The following is a 17,563-nucleotide window of genomic DNA, read 5'->3' as shown; positions in this document are numbered from 1 at the left end:
ATGAAAAGTTTTAAAGAGATTACACTTTTTGCTTAGATAATGAGAAGTCCTCTATATCAGTTTCAGAAGCTCAGGAGAAAAGCAAAAACTATTACTGATTTCTTAGAAGTAGGAAATTTAGGGTTAAACTCTAAAGAGAAAAGAAGCACAGCTGGTGGAAATCTTTGAAGGAACTCCCAGGACAATCACAGCCTTAAGAGTGACCTAACCACCCTCCCACAAAAATTAATTTTAACTCCAAATGTTTGCAAGGAAGAAAGGGACCTCTGGCAGGAGGAGGGGGAAAAAAAAGGAAAGAAAGAAAAAAAATACAATCTATTTTCCAAACTTATATGTCTGTGTAAATATAATTATGTATCTATATTTGCACTAAGAAGTTTGATTTGTTTTTTTTTCTCCTGTTTATCATTCTGTAATAAAGTCAGGCATGTAGTCAGAATACACCACAGCACAGGCTACCTTGTCTCCTCAAACTCTGTAACTGGCTCTGCTATACCATGAGGATGACAGAGGGGAGAAAGGATAAAAGAGTTATAGAATTACAGTGTGTCTGTACTCCACTGTTTTTCAGCAGCCAGCACAGGGGTTACTCTGAGCCGTGTGACAGCACACCCCAAATCACCCAGCATCTGGCCCTCACAGCTGCTTCTAAATATGCCTGCAAGTCAATGTGAGCCCATTTCACTGTGTTTTAAACTTGAACAGGTTTGTTGCTGGCAGCCCTTCTGGTGTCCCACATGCTTCTGACAAAGGAAGGAGTGACCTCTTTGCCAATCTGCCCCAATGGATCTGTCAATTGCCAACTCTCCCTTGAGGAGCTTTTTGACCGAGCAGTTAAACTTTCACACTACATTCACTTCCTCTCTTCGGAAATGTTCAATGAATTTGTAAGTAGTATTTTCCTGAGAGCAAGAAAATATAAAATTGCAATTTAATACTTTTTAATCACAAACATATGTTAACATATAATAAGTAAACAAATATGACTGCTATCTGGTGAAAGTCCAAATGGTGACCAAATTGGTATATAGTCCTGAATGTTGCTAAGATCTCCAGCACTTCTATTAAAAGATACCATTTTCCCATCATTCTTTATCTGTGGAACATTTGTTTTTGCTGGGTGCCAGTTCCACTCTAGAGACTCACCAGAAACTTTTGACCTTTACAGCATAAAAGCAGTGATAAAAGCTATGGAACAATGATTAGCTAGCACAGTGTTTGAACTGAAGCTCTTACCTTCTGTCTCAGTAACACCTGTACTGATCTGCAGGATGAACGCTATGCCCAGGGCCGGGGTTTCATTGCAAAAGCTGTCAACAGCTGCCACACTGCGTCTTTAACCACTCCTGAAGATAAGGAGCAGGCTCAGCAGATTCATGTAAGTCCCACTTCCAGTGTAATTCAGTGTAAGATTGAGCCGGGGAAGGCCGGGAAGGAGGGTTACAGAATAGTGAGGCATCTTTCAGAGTGAGAGGGGGATCAACTCAATCAGAATATAAAAGCCATAAAGAGGAAAACATGAAAAAGCCAAAGTTGATTTAACATTTGCTGATACTAAGTTACAAATCATACAGCATATATAAATACCAGTCACTTTCATCATCCCTTCCTTTTCCTGTATGGTACATTTAATCACTGCATCTTAATTCCAATTAAAATACTACCTCATGGAGCAATGCCAGTTACCATGTTTGTGCAGTACTGAGAACACTACAACCTTCAAACATTATCTTAAAATATCTTATAAACAATTCATGTATTTGCAAACATAAAACACATTGCTGTATGTAGACAGGTAAATAGTTATCTGGTAACTCAAACACTGGCATTATCAAAAAACCATTGACTAGACATTCTTCCTGTTACCAGAAGGCAAAAGTGGTCACATCATCATCGAAATACAAAGACCCTAGTGTGAAAATCTGCAAAATATCTGTAAATAGAAGCACACTACATACATACATCATTTATAATAACTATAAACTTCAGTGAAGATGATCTCATTCAGTCTATGCTCACAGATATGATTTGAAAATTCTCTGGAGAAAAAAATAAGCAGAGCTGTATAAATGGGGCTGTTCTGCAGTGAAATCTCTACCAGTGTCATGGTGGTAGTGTTATCTTCACAATCCCACAGTATCACTAGATTCTCGTGTCATTTAGAAATTCTAGTAGGAGCAATAGAATTCACAGCTGTGCATTTAGCAAAGAAGAAATGGTTTTAATGCTGTCACAAACTTAACCATAGGCTTGATGAATTCCTATTGCCCACAAGAAAGGATAATTTTTAAAACCAGAAAGCTACTGCTGGAAGCACTATTGTTCAAAGGGGAGGACAGAAGAATTATGTAGAGGCAATAAAAGCTATTTGGTGGTTTACCATAATGTGCACCTTCCAGTCAGTACTAAATTAAAAAAAAATAATAAAAATAATCAGCGGATTTTAAAACATCCATCGAAAATCGGATAAGGAGTTCTGGATTTGCTGTTACAGAGATGTGACACAGTTATGCTTGCTAGTCTTTAATGCTGAGAGTGTTCAATTATATTTTTCACTGCAATATGGCTCATGCAAACATTGTAGAACATGATGACATCAATGACAAACTTCAAAAATGCAATTGCATAGAGGTATCTAAGACAGGCCTATAGGGCACATTCAGTGACAGGTCCTGGAATAAATTCCTAAATCAAAATGTCTGAGGACACTGCTCTAAATTACTTCTAATTTTGCCAGTATTTAGCTTTCTTCTTTAACCACCTTTCCTTACTATGTGTGTGCAGCACGAAGACCTACTGAATTTAATACTGAGAGTTCTGCGTTCCTGGAATGATCCCCTGATCCACCTGGCCTCTGAAGTACAAAGAATCAAAGAAGCTCCAGAAACCATTCTCTGGAAGGCTGTGGAGATTGAAGAACAAAACAAGCGACTTCTAGAAGGAATGGAGAAAATAGTTGGGCGGGTAAGTCGATCCTTAGCACCCTTCTAGACAATTGCTTTAAGGAAGACATGTACATTGATAGGCTCTCCCTACCTGGAATATGAAAGGAAACAATAGATGTGAAGAAAAACAGGGGAGAGAAAGTAGTTGAGTCTGAGAACTTTTCAGCTTTCTTCTTTCAGATTTCTTTTCTTCTGCTATCTTGCAATTTCTAAAGAGACAATGTGATATGATTGTCACAGAATAACCCATCACACTCCCAGTTATGCTTCAGGGGAAGGTGTAATCATCAGGACTGACTATGGTCATTCTATCTTTGAGTATTTTTAATTTGTAATCCTGATTGTTTAAGGATGCATCTCCATTTTTTTCCATATGCACGTATTTATACATATACAAGTTTAAGCATATTTATATGCATCTATATACAAACAGGTATTATGCAGAGGTTTTGGAAACATACTGTTTAAAATGGCTCTGGGAGTCTGGGCTATTGCAAAGATGTGGCATACAAAGTAACCCTGACATCTTTAATTTCTCTTTTCACACCATACTGATTCCTCTGGATTCTGTGTCTGACTTGGTTCCCGCTATACTTGTGAGTTTAGACAATAAGGCTGCTGTCTCACAAAACCTGTACTTGAATAGCTCTTGTTACCACTAATTGATTGAAAGCTTTCCTGAATAAAATCTGCTCTCGCTTGTTTATTTTTAAAGGGGCCTCTGTTAGTCAGTGAATTTATCATTCTTTCAGAGAGTTAGATGCTGACAAGTGGTTCTGACTTCACTGTTCTGAGCAGCTGAACAGCGCAAAGAGTGCCACCATCATTGTAATCACACTTTCCACTCGATCACTCATGGTCTGTCTTTCACTTAGGTGTCTCTTCACTCTGAAACCTTATACCATCCAAGCTACAAATACATTTATCAGTGTAATCAAATACATCTCTATCTATGTGTAAAAAGGGCACAGCTGAGGGTCCATGATAAGAGTAAAAAGTCAGGTATTGCTCCAGTTGCCCTGTCACCACCTTCTCATTCACATTATTTACAGAAAGAGATAAGACTGGCTCATTCATTAGTGTCAAACCATATTTTTAAGTCATAGTGGGTCTATTTTTTTTATCCTTTCACTTAAACTGAATGATAGCAGCTCCACAGATACTCTCCTGTATGTCTTTTCAAAGTACTTGAGTGAAATAAGGATGGTGCACAAGCATGAATAGGCACAGACTTCCTTCCTGCTATGAAAGGTAGATTTATGTGATAAGAGAAAATTAATGATTGTCTTCAAACAAGGAGACCTAAACTAGTCTTCACCTCAAATACTAACTCATTACATGTGTTCCCACATGTAGCTTTCTAACATTAGAAGTCATTGTATCATTCAGCTTTTTTTTTTTTTTTTTTTTTTTAATGAGGCCTAGTACTTCTGAATATGTATTACTGAGAGATTTTTCTGATAAGGGCTGAGACTAATCTGTTGCACACGAACAACTTCTAAGAACAAGTTTTAACAAAGTTTTCAAGGTGGAGGGAGCCAAAGAGAGATGTTGCTGATGAGTCCAAGCATGACGGAAGGATTGATTTCTCTGCAAAGTCAGGTTTCTCTGAATACTGGTTAACACACTAGTTCTCTTAAAATGCTACTGAGGCAGTTATGCTTTTCACATATTTTAGGAAAATAAACTGAAAAATATAATAAATTTGTTCAAAATCTGAATGAAGATATAGAACATTATATGGAATAATGTGAGCCACAACAGAAAGCACATCAGAAGACATACACTAGTAACTAGCATTCTTTAAGAGCAGTGTTTTAAATTCTGCCTTCTACATCCAGTCAGGCTCACTATTATTTAGTATTAATACTACTTTGTGCATTTAGGTTCACTCTGGGGAGGTCGAAAATGACATTTACACTCCTTGGGATGGACTCCCATCCCTGCAGCTTGCTGATGAGGACTCCAGGCTCTTTGCCTTTTACAACCTGCTTCACTGCCTCCGCCGAGATTCCCACAAAATTGACAACTATCTCAAGGTTTTGAAGTGCCGCCTAATCCACGACAACAATTGTTGAGTAGTCATGGGCCTGATCATGTACTGAAGTCATTCATCGTGTTTTCTTTATGCTTTCCCACTTTATGAAAATCACACTGTGCAGAAGCTGTATCATTAGTAACTTTCAAGCATGTTTGTATGAATTCTGGCTGCAACAATTAGCACCACATGTGTCAGTGCTTTAAAATATTACCAACTTCTTGTATGACAAGAATATACTTTTCTGTCTAATCTTCTCCCCTAGTAGTATTTCAGTGACAAACAGGTCATGCATATAAAAATAAAAATTCTTAAATCCAAAAGCATGTAACACTGGGTGGTATGAGTGAATAAAAAATAGATGGCATGGTATATAACTTTAACAGTAGCTTCTCTTTTGGGATCTCAATCTCCAGTTACTGATGACAGGATTTCTTACTTGCATTGGTCCTTACAACCTGTCCAAAAAGAGAGGAAACAAAAAGCAGGGACATAAAAAGGCAGATTAATCACACTAAACTACCCTAAAGTGATTTTTTTTTGTCTGAGATCCAATCTGCTTTTATTGACTCCTTTACTCGGTACAAAATCTGTCAGTGCAGGGGAGAGAAAGGTTAAGAAATACTCCTGGCTAGCACAGCCTTTGATTCCCTATGCAATCCATGGAGAGAGAAGACACATCCAGTATTTTTAGGACAGAAATACAGATATATTTACATCTCTACTGATGTGAAAAGGCATTTCCAAGGGAAGGTTCATTATATTTCAGGTAACTATCTGAGGGCAAAGGAACCAGCTGGTTTCAGTAGGTCTCAAAAGGCAATGATGGGCATTCATATCATATCCATATACCTTTCACATTCCTCCCAAGCAATGTGGTGGCTGCAGTTACTTGAAGAATTTTGATGCCATAAAAAGGCACCAGTTGAGCTGAGGTGTCCTTTGTCTCCATTGTCTCTGGTATATCTCCATTCTCCAACTCAATTTGGGTTGAGTTAAAAAGTTTTTAGGGCACTCATTTGAAAACACTATGGTTACACATTGAAAATTTCTAAAGATCAAAACAACTGACTACTTTTGAAAAAAATCTGTCTTACAGTCATACAGCAAGTAAGAAGCCAAATTTCAAGAGAAGCCGCTGACCGTAGACCGTATCAATATGTTGTCTTTGTAAGCAATAAATAAACTCAGCCTTGGCTTCATCACACAGTTTTAGCAAACAGGAGCTTAATTTTGAATTAGCTTCTCCTGGAGTTGACTTCCCACTAGACAAGCATGATGCACTGCTCCAGGTTGGAACCAGCTCAGAGGAATAGTGAAGCACCAGAGTAGATGGGTTTGAAGGCTTAAGCCTTTCATTACCATAACAGAATAAGCACAGCCATAATTGGTATTTACATAAGAGATTAGACAATACCAACTGCTAGGAAGGTCTCATTTTAGCCATTTCTCCAAGAACGCGATGATACTTGTATTTCTAATTGTGTGTATATATATATATATATATATATATATATAATGGCCTCTTAATCTCTTCATGTTTTCAATTATTGATTGCCTCAGGCTTTTTGTGAATAAGTATACACTAAGTCAAATTTTAATCTATAAAAAATCATCTTTACAGTAAGCAAATTCCTTGTAGGACAGTCACAACTGACATATTTCTTAAGCTCTGAAATGCACAAAACCTGGGGTAAATGCAACAGCAGTTTAACAACACACAGCTGTACAGCACAGTCATGGAAGAAAATGGGTAAAATTTGCCTGACAAAATGCAAGTGTCCCAACTAGAATTTAAAATGGTTTTAATATTCTGCTTTTTGTTATAATGCCAGTGGAGGTGGGGGGGGAGGGGGGGAACATTTTAAAGGAAAGGGAAAAAAAAGAAAAATAAAAAGAAAATATGTCCTTTGTAATTATCATAAGTGCTTAGAATTACAGTGTGAGTTCTTATTGAAAAGAAAACATGAATAATGGGACTAGTCTGTATTGAGCTGGAAAAACAATTATGCCTCACTGAGCAAACTCCTACCTCAGAATCTCTTTAGAATTCAAAAGCAACTTGATTAATAGGGTACACATTCATAATTTTGCACTTATATGACTAGATCTAAAACAATTACTTTCATTAACTGCTTAAAAATTACAGTGCTAAAACAACTGTTTAAAACTTGTATGCACTGCCTTTATATAGACTATTTTAGCACAATTATGAGTTTTTTAATTTCATAAGGAAAGGTACAAGAGGATGACAAAAAAGATAATCTAAACAACTGAAAAGCTATCTGTTTTGCAGCTGCTTAACTAAAGTAGCATTAAAAAGTGATTTGGTTAATATTCTCAGTCATCACAGCTGTCACAGAGACAGAGAAAAATAGAAGCCCATGAAGACATTCCAAGCTACAATTTCACTGTGAAGTGCCCTGCCATGGACAAACCCTTCAGACTCTGAATGTTCAAGCCACAATACAGGTCAATTGGAAAAGCTATTTCTTAGAGTTGCTGGTAGGAAAAACACACACTTATCTTACTATTAGTAGATAGATATTAGGAAAAATGCCTTCAGTGTGAGGGTGGTGAGGAAGTGGCACAGGTTGCCCAGAGATGTTGTGAATGCCCCATCCCTGAAAGTGTTGAAGGCCAGGCTGGTCTCTGAGCAATGTGTTCTAGCAAAAAGTGTCCCTAACCACAAGGGGATTGGGTCTTTATCTGAAGATGATCTTTAAAGGCCCTTCCAAACCTTCTGATTCTAACATTTTGTTAATTAGCACAAGTTTGTAAGTCCTGAGCAACTACTGCTGTTTGTCCAACAAGAAATTACACAGCCAAACTCTTATATGAAACTGAACTTAAAGCAATCATGCTCTTTCTAAGTAAATGAAGCTGATATCTATAAGCATTTTTACTAAGTGTATTAACTCCTGGCCACTTCACAAAATAGCTAGTTCTCTAATTATTTATTCAAAGTCCAAATTTTCCATATTTAAATATTTGTTCATATCTTTACTTCTGCTCATTTAAAATGGTGACAGGACTGGAAAGGTCCACTTAGCTGAAATATAGGTTCTGTTCTCTTTTAAAATTATATTCACACTCCCATAGATGGCACTAAATTTAAGATAACACTTTGTGACATGAAATCTAAGTGGTAGGAAGTTAAGCCAATTCATCACCGAGAGCATTTATCACTGAACTCAACAGAGCAGCATAGATACACAAAATAGAAATCTGACTTGCTATTCATGTGTGTTTCAAGACTCTAGGATGATAGGTAACCACTGGAGCAAACAAAATACTTTGAGGATGATTTTAAAGCCAATAAGGGAAGATTTTATTCATAATATATGTCATTTGGAATCAGCTGCTTAACTAATAATGTGATAATCTTTCTATCATCCTTTTTTTTAACTCTTTTTCATTTGAGATCCTACAAAAAGCCTCCAGTGTTTGATCTATAGCATGGCAACCCATCTGTACAATAGAGTTGACCTTTATAATATAATTTCAAAGAAAACCTACAATTCTGATAACAAGGGATACACAGTGTAGAACCCACACATCATCTAAATTTAATTTTTGAACAACAGAAATTCTCTGAGGGCTACATTTTAAACAGTCTGCTTATTTTGGATTAAATTTATACAAGCAATCGTGTCAGGAATGTAAACTCAGTAATCATACTTATGTATATGTCCATACACTAAAAAAATCTAGTAGTACAATCATGCATGGGAATAACATCACAGGCATACACATTCTCACTGAAACTACTGGGTTTGGTGATCTGTAAAATAATAGCATATATGACTATTTCTGTCACTAGCTCTTAATGACTTGCAAATCACTTTGCTAAATCTTGAAGTCTGATGTTGAGCCTCAATGTTCAATTCAACTGAAATTTAAGATTAACTACACACAGATTTATATTAATCTCTAAAAAGAGTTTAAAAGTTTTAAAACATTATGACACTCTTTTGAAATTCTTCATGTTCATAGCCATCTTAAGGAATGAGGCTAAATTCAACATCAGTCTTGGAAAACAGTAGAAGTGTCAGCCATGGTTTTCCAACTTTTTTTTCTCCAAACAACTCAATGACTACCAGATAAATTTTAGCAATATCTATTATTATTGAAATTTTAAAGTTGCATTTAGCTATATACCCCATTACTAAATACTATTTTTTTTTTAAAACTTACATTTTTTCATGGTAATTTTTTGTTTCCTTTCCCGCATTCAGCTATGGGGAGGAAATAAAAACAGACAAGCAATGGTGCCTAATGTCCTCTGAACTATATCTTATTTTCCATACAGTGAAAGCAGTACAAACTGTCCTTATTTTTGGTGAAAAAAATAAGAAGTCAGAGACTTCTCCCATTTGACTTTTGGAATATACAAAAAATGCAAGGCCATTTTGAAGGTTACAGAGCCCACCTTCCAATCTACAATTTTAATTTAATAGGGAAATAAAAGACCATGTTGCTTACATTGTCACTAATTCTTTTTCATGCCCTTTTAATCACCCACCAATCCCATGCTAACATTCTGGGGTTTAGGAAGACATGTCTTGGACAGTACCCTTTTCTGCAAATTCCCATCTTTTAAATAATCTCAATATTTTCATTTAAAAAATATAACATAGTAGACAATATTTGTTAAAGAACACTTTTACCACAAATTCTTCACTAAATTTCATCAAGTTAGCTACCAGAAAGTGCTTTGCCAAGCATAATAACGAACAGTATTTACTGACAATATTTAATAACAGTAGTCCGTCAAAAAGAGAATTTTCTTATAAAAACATCACCACGCTAATTACAGGAACAGCTTTCCCTTTTTTTTTAAATGATAGGGTTCATTACACCGAAGAGCTCACATCACTTATTAATTCACAAGTGACAACGTGAGTCATCAAAAATGCTAAGAGCACTCACTCTAGTATATCAAAGAAGCTGAAAGTTCATACTGTTTGTATCATACACCACATCTTGCAGAGGATTTTGCAAATACTGAATGGACAACATGTATGTGCACTCAATGAATAGGATTTGATTCATGCACTAAATTACTCTAAAAATATTCCCATTCAATAATGGAATATTTTTCTTTATCAAGATGACTACCTCCCTCCAGCATTCAGTGTCAACTAAGAATACTATATATTTAACATTATTATCAGAATTACTAGACCCACATTCATCAACCAAGTCACTGTTACTGTAAATTAAGGCAGAAGAAAAAAGGAGCCCTTCCCAATAAGATCCTTCTCTGTTAATTTATAATTCAAAGACATAGGAAAGTGTGGTACACAACATTAGCTTGTCTCTCTGGCAGTGTTTTCACTCTTGCTAAAGTAGATAGCTCCTGATACATATATATAGATATTATTCTGCTTACCTTTACTGACTTCATGTTTGAAAGCACTGTGCATGGTTTGCAGGATTAGGCCAATAATCACACATGACAATAGGCTCTTTCTTTAGCCAGATGATTGAAATAACAATAATCTTCCCCAGGACCCAGTCTTGGGAGATTTCCAGCCTGATTTCACGGATAAAAATAGTTCATATAGCACAAAAAACTTTCCAAGCTTTTGATGATTATCCAAGCCTAACTAAAGCCTCAGAATTTTTTTGGATGTTCCAACATCCTGGATCTACAGCAAATGTACTATAACTTAATATGACAAAAGGTACTTGAATTGATTGGATTTGCATGGCATCTTTGTGAGTCCCACGCAATAGAGACCATGGGTCCTCATGTCAATGTTAAGGCAATAAGCAGCTCAGCATTTATTTAAAGTGTTTTCTGTGTTGTTTGCAAGGAATTTGTTCTTCTGTGTCCCTGTTGCACCAAAGCGAGAAAAAAAAGGATTCTGTTCTTTATCATCTTGTACTAGAAAATACCTCACGGTATTAGCAAACTCTCATGTTCTCTCAAGGGCCATGTGATGGAAGAGAGTGCAATGCACAGCCTGAGTTTATTGAGAGATTAGCTTTTGATGTACGGCACCATAAAAAATGTAAAGCAAAAGAATTAGAAATGGTTTTCAAGAAGGTTAGGATACCCATTTATTTTTATTTTCACTTGAGATTCCATCTAAGTGAAAGTAATGTTTAGATGAATATAAGACAAAAAGACTAATACCAAAATAAGTCTTGAAGGTTTTAATACAGTGTTAAATAGTAACACTACTTCACAAGATGGTTTTGGTCCTCTAGAAAACCCTACCTATGCATGTCATAAGTGAGAAAAAAACCACAAAACTATGTTACAGCTGTGAGAGGGAAAAGGTACCTGTGTAATTATTTATGCTGTGCACATCATCTTAATATCAAGCCATGCCATTACTTGCATAGCCTTTTTATCAAAGATATTATGAATACTGCCTTGGCCTAAATTAAGGGTAATATATATTTTATTGTCGTGGCATAAATCTTACCAGGGCCAAAGAGCAGAGCAAAGCTGTAGAATGGTAGTGCATGTACTTCATGTTTAGAGAGATGGTCAATAAACAGCTCCAAAGCTTGCAGTGAATCATAGAATCACTAAATGGTCTGGGTTGGAAGGATCATCTTGTCATCCCCTCCTAAGATGGGCTGGGACATTCTCTAGATCATGTTGCTCAATGCCTGCTTCAACCTGACCTTGAACACTTGTGATAATGGAGCATCTACAGCTTCTCTAAACAATGTTCCAGCATCTCACCACCCTATTTTTAAGTTTTCCTCCTTTTATTTGATCTAAATCTGCCCTCATTCAGTTTACCCTCAAACTTTTGTCCTTTGTCACTACAGGACAAGACACCAAATTTATATATACTTAAGGCAACAATGAGTTCTCCCTGGAATTCCCTGTTCTTCAGGCTAAACAGCCCCAGCTTTCATAGCTTTTCTTCATAGGAGAGGTGTTCCAGCCGGCAGATCATTTCCATGATCCTCTTTTGGATCAGCTCTACCAGTACTTGTACTGGGCACCAAAAAACTAGATACAGTCCTCCAGGTGACATCTCACAAGGACAGAGTAAAGTGGACAGAATCATCTCTCTCAAGCTGATGGCCAAACTTCCTTTGATGAAGACTGTGATTGACTTTCTGGGTTAAAAGTACACATTTGCCAGCTCATATTCAATTTTTTAACCACCAGTATCCCCCAAGCCCTTCTATACAGGGCTGGCCTAAATCTATTCTTCCCCCAGGCTGGATTGGTGCTGGGGATTGTCATGACCCAGGAGCCAGACTTTGCACTTGGGCTTGTTGAACCTCCTGAGGTTTTCATGGGCTCATTTCTCAAGCCTATCAAGGTCTCTCTGGATGACATTCCTTCCCTCCAGCAAATCAAAACATGAAAAAGGGTTTTTCATGGTCCGAGATGAAAGATAATTTTGTTTGAGTTATAACCTTAAAATCAATCAGCAATACTTCTATTACATATACTTAATTGCAGCTGGGCAAACTGCATTTAAATTTACTCTCCAACAAAATAGATTTATATAGTGGGAGGAGGTGGCACTTATAAGGTTATTTTGAAAGCAGAAACTTATTTTATACTAATCCATATATATAATCTGTAAGCTGATCCTTTTCTTTGTTGTTGCTGTTTTTTGTTAAATGCAAAGTATATCACATTTCAACTGTACATGTTGAAGGCATAAGGAAAATGTAACACATATGCACCTCTTTCCTAGAGCTAGTTTCAAGCAGGTAAATATTCCCAAAAAGACTATAAAGTTAAGAAAAGCTTAGGAAATTGAGGGGTTTTATATTTACCATCTCCTTTTTTTTTTAAAAAAAGAAATTTTTCACATGCAATGACCATATAGTAGGAAAGTCAACATTTAGCAAAGAAAAGTCCTTTTATTTGGTTTCAGTTTTTACTTCCTCACAAATAGAGAGACATTCTTTAATCAAGCCAGTCAAACAATCTTTCAGGATTTCTTCCCATGCAGACTGAAATCCTTTCTGGATTCACATTTTTCAGCAAGAAAATGAAAATTTTCAGTGAAATTGCAATTTCATTAGATAATCACCATACTTTCTCTCATGAGAAAATTTCCGTCAAACCACCATTTTAAAACACTTTAAGAAATATTGCTCAGTGGGAAAAGAGACTGAGAAAACATTAAGTATGACCATGAGCTATGCAAAAGCTATAGAGAAATGAAATGTAAAATGTATACCAATACACAGTTCAAGCTGAAAACATAAATAGCAACAACAGGTGTGATGAACATAAGAGGACTCATTGTCATAATTTTTGAAAAACAAGCCTTTTTCTGGAGTTCAAAAAGAGCCACAATTCAGCTAAGTAATACAGACATACAAGTAACATATGACAAACAGCTAATCCAGTAACACTGTGGGTAAAAAAGAGAGACTGACCCAAACCTTATCCCTTTGGCTAGCTTATACAAAGCAAAAATACACAAGGATTCCATCAAAGAAAAGTATTTTATTTTTCTCTCTAGATAAGTTTTTTCTCTTTAGAAATTAGCAGATACTTCCCTATTTGCATTTAGTTATATGGGGTTCTAAGTTTTTAAGATTTCTCCAGCAAGTCCCTTCAGATGGGTTATTTCATTCAAGGCAAACTCAATTTCAAACACAAACCGAACATACCATTTCCACCCCACTGGATATTTTTAAAGAGTTTCCCTTTTTATCATCATCAAACTTAAGAACTTCAAAATCTTGATGGAATTAAACTCAAACTCTGAAATACTGCTTTAAGCAGCCATTGCAAGGTACTGAAAAGCAGAAACAATGAAGGATTAAGCCTGTTTTACTACATCTCCAGGGCCTGAAGAAAAGGCATCTCTGCAGCTGTGCGCCACCACCGGGCATTTTTCAGTGAAGAGCACAAGGCTCAGCAGTGTCCCTCAGGGCCCACGGTGCCCAGTGCGCACAGCGCTCATCGTTCCTGTGATACACCACAGCCACCCGTGGCGATACACCACAGCCACCCGCGGCAATACACCACACCCACCCACGGCAATACACCACAGCCACCCGTGGCACGCTCACTTCCAGCACTGTGGCTGGGTGGGCCTAGGCAAACTGGCAACAGAGCCAAGGCAGAATGCCAGGGAAAAGGGGAATCCATCATTCACCCTGCCAGCTATGGGGACAAAGATGTTGGTGGCCAAGGCATCCCATTCCCTGCAAGGGTTATTTGGGAGCTCGAGCCTCCTGCTGCTGCCCCCAGGGCATGTGGTGCATGGTGAGGGGTGTTGGGAGTTGGAGCAGGGGGAAGAATTTTCCATCAGGCTACAAGGATCCATGCACACATAAAAATTATTGTAAATAAGGGGAGGACAGGGACAAACACCAGTGCCACCCAGCTGTCTAAAGCAGAACGTTCAGCAGTTTTTTGTGGAGTTTGCTGTGGCTTTTCTTTTCATGAAACTGACAAAATCTGGCAACAATGTACTGTGTAAAAAAAGTGACATTTTGACTCTAAGGAAGGAATTATTTGCAATTTGTTTTGAGCAGAAGCTTAGCTCGTGTCAGATGTGAACCTCCAGACAATCATTAGTTTAAACTGCCTGCTATGTGTTTAAAAATTTCAGTCAATTTAGAGCTGATCTGAATTGCAAATGGGATGGTAATAAGCCATTAGGGAATAACATATCTCTCTCATACACTTGCAACCCTCTGCTTTAAGGGGCCTTGACTGTATCCAAATACAAAAATGCCATTTCAGTCATGTGCATTGACAAGCATGGAAGTGTAATGCCCGGCCTTGTAGAGTGGCACTCATGAGGAGAAGACCAGGAGTGGCCACAGGAGTGAAGTACAGCCCCTACAGTGAACAAGAGGCAGCAGTGAGTTTTCCACAGAACAGACAGTGTGGCTTTCTGGTGGCACAGTAGAACACTGGGCTGGCACCTGGTGGCTTGGATTTCTGAGGTTCTGAGGCATTTCGCATCCTCCATGAAGCCATTTTTGTGAAAAATGAGTGATGGGCCATGGTGGGCCATGTAACACCTAAGATTTTCTAAACAAAGTTACCTGTATTTCCTCAAAACTGGCTGCCTAACAACCTCCAGTGTTCAATCAGTGAAAAGCTATATTTTTTTAATTCTTGAGTTTTCAGTTCAAGATAGGGCTCTGCAACACACAAATCTGTTAATTAAGAAATCTGCACAACTAAAACTGAGTAAATATCATACATGACAGCATTTAATAAATAATATTTAAGTAATTAAATAAATTAATATACTATCCAAATTATCTTTTGCTACCAAAGAACATCTTTAATCACTTATATAGGTGTTTCACAGGTAGAAAGACTTTTTTTCACAGCCCTGTAGCCACTCTTACTGTAGCTGTCACGTTTTTATTTACACTACTTCACAAAATCACATATGAAACTCATCTATTTTGTGGTTTCTTGAGTCTGCAGCTGAGGCTGGCTCCATGCACCACAATATCAGCTGATAAGCAAACTACTCTCTACATTCAAGCATATTCCCATGCAGGGATACTGAAGGGATAAATTCAGATCTGATCTGCATCTGTAAAAGTTGAATGCTGGTATCTCAGTGTCAACCAGACCAGTAGATGTTCCCACACCATATGATACTCTTGAAACCCTAGAGATAAAGAATTCCCAAGTGGAATTCTGCGACTCCATTTGCTGCCTGAAGCTACATGTCTAAATACAGGTCCTGGAGATTTTGTTTCTAAAAAACCTCTCTGTGGAGAGGGGACTAACCAGGCACAACCTGGCACAGCAGGCCACAGAGCCTGTGCAGAGTCACATCTCACAGGAGGTCCGGCTGCCACAAACACCATGGTGTTAGCACACTTGCCGGACTGGATTTCTGCAGACCTACCTTTGTTCTCAGGAGAGCAATAAAGTGGATATTCCATTGATTCCCTTACAGCATATCCACTGAATTCCCTCTACTTTTCAGAGATAACACCTTAAAATTGATGGCTGCAGGTGAATGTGGATATTGCACCGTATCACAGCTTTCCCAGAAGGTTCATGTCAGCTCTCTCCAGCTGGCAATATTCTGGAAAGGGAATTGCTTGCACAGTAGCTTTATGGAGCTACTATGCAGTGGAAAGTAAATGGCCATGGACAAATAGTTCCGTGTTAGACTGCTGAGCCAGAGGCTTTAAATAAGTAGGAGGAATCCAAGCAAGGGAAATACTACTCAGGTAAAACTGTGAGTGCAGAAGTTTGATTAACCAGCTTCTCACACAGGACTGGAAAAAACCTCTCTGTCTGAGCCTCTCTGACTCAAACTGTACTTGCTAGAACACCCAACCATAGTGTGGCCTAATTATATTGACAGAGTATTCCAAAACTTAGTGTGTATCTATATTTATACACATACAGATATACACATGTAAACTGGATGAAAGAAATTCTATTCCACAAATATTATAAACAAAGTGACAAAAAAATTTTAATATTCAAGATTTCATAATAGAAGTCTGGAGCAACATCAAGAAGGTTCTGACAGGGAAAACGTGAGGTTTAGGGTTGAATCACTTCTTCAAGATATGTTATCCTGGGTTGACTATCTGATGCTTTTATCCCCAATTGTCTGTTCTGCTTATGCTGAATAAGTTTTGCACATTTAAGACTTGTTCTGAGAGTGAAGGATGGAGAGAAGAAGAGCGGAGTTTGTTATCAGAAACTGCACTCACTCTTCCACATTCCTGATCCTGGACTGTGTTGTCCATGCACAAACAGCGAGACAGAGCTTTCCTTTGCTTTTAGTTCATTTTAGCTAGCCAAGGCAAAGGAGTTCCCTGGACTGTGGGTTTTGTTACTTTTTTTGGACCTGCTTAAACCTGCTCTGGACTGAACACCCAGAAGAGCAACAGCAGCTCGCAGCTGTGGCCCACTGGGCTGAGCCTGAGAGACTGGGTGAGCCGAGCTGCAGCCCGTGGAGGAGACTTCCTGAGTTTGTCTCTCTTTTGGAGTGGCAAGAGGTTTTATTATTTAATATTGTTTAGGTTTTCTTGTTTAATAAACAGGTTTTTTCCACTTTTCTCCAAGGAGGTATTTTTCCCAAAGTAGTTCGGGGAGGGGCCAATTGAATCTGCTTCCTAGAGGAATACCTTTGGGGATTCTCCCCAAATTTACCCTGAACCAGGACATAGGTACACCTAAAAATACTTGAGAATGCAAATGTTGAAGAAAATTCAGCACCAGCAAAAGACTTCCAACCTCTTTGTTTCCTGAGAACACGTTGGACTAGTCATGTCCCTGAAAGCCACATGAAGTAAATTAATCCTTTCCAATTATCTTTGCAAGCTATATTTGGGATAACAATTCCCTACTTTCATATGTACACATGTGGAGCTTCCCTTCATTTTAGTGAGATAAACGACATTTCCAATTTGGATCTTTGAAAAGGTCTGACATTCAGTATTTATTATTACCACAAAGATTAAGAACAGTCCTACTGAACTCTAATATTTAAAGATTTAATCCTTTCAGAAGTGATATTATGGAACAGGACAATTAATATATTCCCAGAAGTATCTTTCAAGCAAAAAATTTCCTGTGATAAATACAGGAAAGATTAAAGATGGTATTATGTGTTAATTCAGATGGAAA

General features: G+C 37.6%; 2 protein-coding genes across 29 annotated transcripts in view; one reads left to right on the top strand and one right to left on the bottom strand.

The window, feature by feature from the left end:
• LOC110483451 (uncharacterized) overlaps nt 1-17,563 on the bottom strand; it is a 425,837-nt gene that overhangs the window by 130,077 nt on the left and 278,197 nt on the right. The gene's annotated exons all lie outside the window — the stretch shown is intronic.
• On the top strand, nt 714-16,035 carry PRL (prolactin). The gene is made up of 4 exons (XM_021553415.3): nt 714-887; nt 1,271-1,378; nt 2,785-2,964; nt 4,832-16,035. The coding sequence occupies exons 1-4, from the start codon at nt 738-740 to the stop codon at nt 5,021-5,023; spliced, it is 630 nt and encodes a 209-aa protein (XP_021409090.2). The 5' UTR covers nt 714-737; the 3' UTR covers nt 5,024-16,035.

The sequence above is a fragment of the Lonchura striata genome, chromosome 2 (genome assembly GCF_050655825.1).
Source record: "Lonchura striata isolate lonStrDom1 chromosome 2, ASM5065582v1, whole genome shotgun sequence".
Taxonomy (NCBI): Eukaryota; Metazoa; Chordata; class Aves; order Passeriformes; family Estrildidae; genus Lonchura; species Lonchura striata.
The sequence above is the reverse complement of the archived record's forward strand: the minus strand, read 5'-3'. Positions and strand labels throughout refer to the sequence as shown.